At 32.3% G+C, this 6768-nt stretch overlaps 1 protein-coding gene across 1 annotated transcript; it reads right to left on the bottom strand.

Annotated features, from left to right (window-relative positions):
- Positions 1–4658: 4658 nt before the first annotated feature.
- LOC137830742 (E3 ubiquitin-protein ligase PUB23-like) lies at positions 4659–6304 on the bottom strand. The gene has a single exon (XM_068638252.1). It carries the CDS (start codon positions 6236–6238, stop codon positions 5003–5005), a length of 1236 nt encoding a protein of 411 aa, XP_068494353.1. The 5' UTR covers positions 6239–6304; the 3' UTR covers positions 4659–5002.
- Between the last annotated feature and the right edge of the window lie 464 nt (positions 6305–6768).

Consider the following 6768-nt stretch of genomic DNA (forward strand, 5'->3'; position numbering starts at 1 on the left):
TAATAGTAATATTATTATTATTATTATTATTATTATCAATAATAATAATAGTCATAATTATAATAATAATAATAATAAAAATAATAATCATCATAATTTGAAATAAAGCTTATGTAGTGTAATATATATGTTCTATGTTTAGGAAAAGTGGAAGGAGTGTTGGTGTACCACAATTCCTATTTGGTTTCGCTAAGCACCTTAGGATTCTTTCACAACCTAATATTCTTGCATAGAATGAGTGTTCAAGACACTTTTCTACTACCTCCAACATACAAATAATGTTAACTTAATATTTAGATGAGGAATTAATCAAAATCTACAACGTTGAGGAATTTACGGTGTAACTTTAGATGAGGTGTATTTTGAAGAAGAATTAGTCAATTAACGAAGAGCTTTGTGTGATCAACTTTAGATTTAGAGTCTCTGAGAATGAACTCATTCCATCAGGTTGCATAGGTAAAGAATTTTCTAAACTTCAAAGTACTTGTCTCAAGTGAAAATTCAAAGTATATGCATGCTGAACTAGTCTCAAGTGAATATCTAAACTTATAATCATTCCTAGTATAGTGACACTTTCCCTTTATAATTACAACAAAGGAATCTTTATAACTACTTGTTTGCTTGGTGCTTAAATTATAACCTATTTATATATCACTTGCACACTTACATATGTGTGTTTTGTAAGGTCAAATTCAACAAATACAAATCTACAATATATATAATGATTTTTTTAGCAGAAAAAAATTAAAATATTAAGGAATGTTTCAATTCTAATAAAAAAATAAGTGGATAATGATAATAAAAATAAAACGTAAGAAAGCATGTATATGGCTTGAATGAATATGGCTTGAATAGGTTCTTTGTGATTAAAGGAAATGAGAAGACTAATTCATAAAGTTTAAACCCTATTGAGAAATCCCCCAATTAAAGAAAGCAATAGAAGTTGTCTAAGCATTTTACTTTGTTCTTAATTTCCTAGTTGGAGCCATAAAGTTGGACCTGTCCTCCATTGGAGGCCATTATCATAATAGTAAAATTTTGTTTCCTAATAAAAGAAACATAATATATTAAAATATATGTGCCCTCTATATAACGATTTCATCATCTTCAACTTCAACTATCCATGCCTTCACAGATTTTTACACTTTTCATTTTCCCTTCTAGGCTGCACTTTTCCCCCATTCCTATTCACAAAATGGAAAAATTTAGGGTAAGATTTCACTTCAAATTAAGATTTCATTGTGTTGAGTGTTCTTTTGGACTGCAGGTATGGAAATTGTATTAGGTTTCCCTAAGAGTTAAAATATCTCTAAAATATTTCTTTTTAATTTTATTATTTTTTTACTAAAAAAAACTATATTAAAGAATTAAGGTGTATTTATAGGTTTTTTAATCAATAAAAAATAAAATGAGTATTTATGAGATATTTTAATTTTATAAAAAATATTCAAAATATTATTAATCTATATCTAAATGGTCATTACATAAAAGACTGTACAAGACCAATACCACCTAGCTCATCTTATAATTAGAGTGATAGCCAAATACACAATTGCAGCATTTTCTATCTTGAAGTGTTGTCCTAGAAGGGGTGTTAACAATTCAAAATTATAACAAATCAATTTTTTTATTAATAATAAATTAAATAAAAAAGACACTTCAGCTTTTATAAAAAAACTTACATAATTACAATCTATTCAAAGTTAACTAAAACTATTTGAGTTCCTCTCCAAAGTTAAATATCCTAGATTATATGTGATATTGTTAATTATATTTTTTTTATCAGCAAAAACCAATAAAATTAAATAGACTAATTTTAGGAGTGGTTCAACCCTTACAAAAAGTAAGAAAGTTGAAAGAGTATTTTTTCATATACACATCAAAACCAAATCGTCAATCATGTATAGATAGGTGATAGACATCACTTAATTAATTGCGTATAATCAAAAGATCTAGATCGAATACATGGACATTTTTCATTATATATATATATATATTTATTTATTTATTGCAAATTGTAAAAACTAAGCAGCTGAGCACAATTTGAAATGTATATGAGAAGTGTAGGATTATGAATATGATGTAATAGACATAGATTCATGACTGTTTTTGTTGGTGATTTTAGCAGCATTAAGTTTACGTGTGTGGGGATAGTAACTTGAATATGTGAGGAGTTTTAAAAGAAACGCTCTTCTCTTTTTATATGTAAATAATTAACCTTTGTATATGGGTTGGTAGCTCCAAATACTCAGATTTTATATATTTTTTCTTGTTGACCACAAAGCAACAATTTTTTTTTATCTAAACTTACGTTCATTTCCATTTCAAAACACTTGGAAATATGATAATATATATGTAAAACTTTAAAAAATTAAGTTAGACTTCTCACAAAATTTAAGAATAGTTATTTTATGAAATAAGTTACATAAGGTATTAACTTATGGAACAGTCAACTAGTATGTCGCATCATTCGAATAATTTTTTTTGGCTCTCTAGCTTTTATTAATGTTATCAAATAATGGTCACTTGTAGTTGGAATAATTTCAGTTTCTTCTAATTACAGATGTTACCTTCTTTTTACTTTTCTTTTTTCCTGAATTTGAATCTTCCGAATTCATGATACTGATTTTTTTGAGGAAACCTTGTATAGTCATCAATTAAAAAACAATAATCATAGTTGAAAAATGGTTAGTGTGTTTAATGGGTACTTTAGTTCAATGGTAAATAATTTATTTATCTTTTAAGTAAGATCTAAGTTAGATCCTCTTGAATGAAATAAAAATATAAGTGTGAGAATTATAAATGAGTTTATTACGAAGTAAACTTTAAACCTAACTCAACTTCATAAAATCGGCACTAATCTCTAGACGATGTGGGATCTCCAACACATCCCTCACGCGCAAGACTGTCAACTCGTGCGTGAGACTATATGTTATGGGTAGTCTGATAGCAGCCCGATAGCGGGTGACCAGATAAGCCCAACAAATACTCGCTAGAATAAACTCGAAATGGCTTTGATACCATATTACGAAGTGGACTTTAAGTCTAACTCAACCCCATAAAACTGACTCTAATCTCTAGTCGATGTGGGATCTCCAACAGAGTTTACTTAAAAAAAATGTATGAGTTTTTTTATGAATGAAAAATAAATAAAATTAAATGGATAGTTTTTAGGATGTCGAAATCATTATACAAATAATTAGGGTAGGACTAACTTGTCCTTATCCTAATGTAAAATAAACACAAACAGAGTTATTGTACTTATTAGGGTCAATTACAGTATCTATTATTAGGGTCAATCACCGTATCTAATCATCGTATCTATCTGTTTTGAAGAAAAAATAATATATTGTTTTTGGCTTCAACTCGTGGGATTATATTAACGATACCGAACCTATATACATTATAAATAAATATAATTTACATTTTAATATAAAAAAACATTTTGTTCTTTAACCAAGACTTTCTCATTCAAATAATTGTGATTGGTTCTAAAAGTAGTTGCATCTAAACGTGGAAAAAAATAACGGAAATATAGTAATGGTGTGCTTATTTTTTCGTTGAATCACGTTGATGATCTGTAATGGATTCGCATCCATCGCATTAGAAAGAAGTCGCAAATCACATTAAATCAAAAGTAAACTTTTATTTTTTATTCATTAAAAGGTATAATGGTATCCTTTATCATGATTATCAATTCATTATTCAAATAAGAACCTTTTTATTTATTTTTAATCAATAAGACTTTTTAGTTTATATAGATTTAGACTAAAACCATCTTCTTGTTTATAAACTCTATTCGATCTTTTATCCAAAATAATACTTTTCTCGTTCTTATTCATTACATTTAATTATATTATAATTTATCATGATTATTAAATCAGTTGATAATTATAAGTTCAATTTAAATTCACATTTTTTTAAAAAACTACCTTGATTATTAGCATTCATCCCTCTTCTAATTTATTACTTATACAAGATTTATCTTTTAATTATATATATTCTACTATAAAGATAATACAATTAATACTAGAAACATTACAATAAAGTCTTATAAAAAATCAATAAGATTTCTAATTTGTGTTCATTAAAACATTTAGAAAATATTTATTTTCAATGCAAATTCCACTAAATTATATTACTATTCCACTGTAATTACCTTTTAAAAATCAAAATCATTAGTATTCTACTGTTTATAAAAGTATACATATTTGAGAAAAAAAATTGGAAATACCATTTTAGGATTTTAATAAGTTTTGGAAAACATATTTAGTTTTCTTAGATTTGAAGAAAGTGGATTTCCTTTTGATTAGGTTTATGTGAGATTTGTTTTTGGGTGGGGAAATTTGTTTGTATTGTATTTTGATTTCTTTTTATTAAAGGTTCACTATAAGAACCCTTTTAAGATAAATGTTGAACTATTTTATTGTGGTTTACCATTCTTTTGAGCAGGTTGATTTTTACTATTTTTTTTTTTTATAATCCTTCAAGCGTCTGTATAAGAATTAATACATGTCTCATTTTATTTATTTTATTTATTATTTGTGAATAAAAATAATAATTTTAAAACAGCATAAAATGTTAAAACAACCAAGGAAGATAAACGGACGGAAAAGAAGATGAGAAATATGAGTAGGATGAAATAATGAGTCTGTGACTAAAGGCAATTCAAATAAATTCAAATTTCTTCAGGGCAACATTTGACGCCCACACCTATCCTTTGTTTCCAAACAAATCTGTACACGAAAAACAACACCAAACTCAAGAAACAAGAATGGACCGAAGCAGGGAAATGGAAAACTCAAAACTGTGATTTAATTTCAGTTTACTTTCCCAGAAAGGATCAGTTTTTGATCGAGTTTTGGAATGTGAAAAAATAGAAATAGCTCGAAGGGGTTTGTATTTGTAGTGGATAAATAATCATGAACACTAGTTTTCATTTCATCTGATAACAACTTCGATGCGTGACTTGTTCTGACCTGAAACTTGGAATTTGTTTCTTTCAAGAAGTGATTGGGAACGAAGCAAGCAAGTGACCAGGTATGCAAGGCGAGTTCTTCCACGCTTTGGCGTGCAGTTTCAGAATCTCCCTGGCTTTTTCCTTCGCCTTGTTCCCACTATCCACCTGCAGCACCAAGCAGAGCTTCGCAACCACCCCCAGCTGCACCATCTCCTGCACCACGCTCGGCGTCGCCGAGAATCTACACACGGCCAACAGAATCTTCGCCGCCCTGTCGTTCGCCGTCGTCGACACCCTCAAAATCTTCTTCGCCACGATCGCCACCCCCGCCGCGTGCGCCAGCAACTCCGCCCGCCCGTCCGCGCTCTGACACAGAATCTCCAGCAACACAAGCATCATCTCGCAGGGCTTCCTTTCCCTGCATTCCAGAAGAAGCTCCACGATGACCGGCACCGCCCCGGCCTCCACCGCTTTCACCCTGTTCCTCGCCCACGGACACACCTGAATCAGTGTCTGAAGCGTGGCCTTGGAAGCCTTCTGCGAAATCTGATCCTTAAGGACCTGAACCAGTTCGATGAACAGTTCCGGTTTTAGGTTAATCAACTGCACCGGATCCGCCACTTCCGACAACGACTTCAGCAGAAAAACAGCGTAAGCGCGTGACTCGTAGATTCCTTTCTGCATAACCTTGGTTAACGAGTGTGTAAACTCGGGGTGACTCAGCAGAGTCTTCAAACCCGGTTCGGATAACTGAATGTTGTGTAATAAGCTCAATGCTTCATCTGCAACGCTTGCTTTCAACTCCAGCTCCACGTCATCGTCTAAACATGAGTTTATCGTGTTGGTTATAACCGAAGCTAGGAATTTAACCGCGCCTGCGGATTCGATGGAGCGTTTGTTGGTTTGGGACTCGGAAGCGATGGATTTGAGGGTTCGGAGGCACTGGAGCTGGAGGTTCGGGGAGCCGGAAGCGTCTTTGAGGAGGTTTTGGATGATGGTTTTGTCGACCGGGGGCTTTGGCGTTGGGATTCGTTGGATGCCGTGGGAGGCGTTGACGGTGCACCAGGCCTGGATGAGACGGCGGAGGGTGTGGTTGGGAGTGAGGTCTGGGAGGAGGGGCTGCTTGGTGACGGGACACGTGGCGTTGTTTGAGGCGAAGAGCCATTTCTCGATGCTGTGGCGGTCGTAGGTGATTCCGGTGGAGACTGTTACGGGGTCCTTCATGAGTTCGAGGGAAATAGGGCAGAGGAAGAAGGGAGGCACGTCGATTTCGTCCATTTCCAATTGAATGAATGCTTTTGATTTGGGAAAAGAAGCGTTTGAGTGTTGTTGAAGATGAGAGAGAGGAGGTGGTGGGTGTTTTATAGCGTTCAAATTTGGAAAGTCAAACACGGAGAAACGTGCCAGCTTCTGACTTTTCAAATAACTCCTTAACTGTTACACCAACGTCAACTTGAACAACCTAAGACTAGGTTCATTTCGGACACAACTTGCAACCAACCCTTAACCCTTCACCTCCCCTGCCAATGCATTTAAGACTATTGCAACCGTTTTATTGCCGCTTTTTGCGTTATTTCACTTAATATTTTTTAAAAAATACTTCTATTTCTTTATTTATTATTATTATTATACATATATATGTCAATAATCAAATTCGTTTTAAAATTAACTATAAGAAAATGTAATAAAAATTAATTAATTCCTGTATTAACTAAATTAGATATTAATTTAGAGACTACAAAATTTTTATATTTAAAGTAGTTTCTATTATTAATAAAAATGTATAAAATAGTTTTAAAATTGATATC

Source organism: Phaseolus vulgaris, chromosome 7 (genome assembly GCF_000499845.2).
Source record: "Phaseolus vulgaris cultivar G19833 chromosome 7, P. vulgaris v2.0, whole genome shotgun sequence".
Classification (NCBI taxonomy): Eukaryota; Viridiplantae; Streptophyta; class Magnoliopsida; order Fabales; family Fabaceae; genus Phaseolus; species Phaseolus vulgaris.

Excerpts from the sequence above, each read along its gene's own strand:
- LOC137830742 (XM_068638252.1), bottom strand. The coding sequence starts at position 6,238 with ATGGACGAAATCGACGTGCCTCCCTTCTTCCTCTGCCCTATTTCCCTC.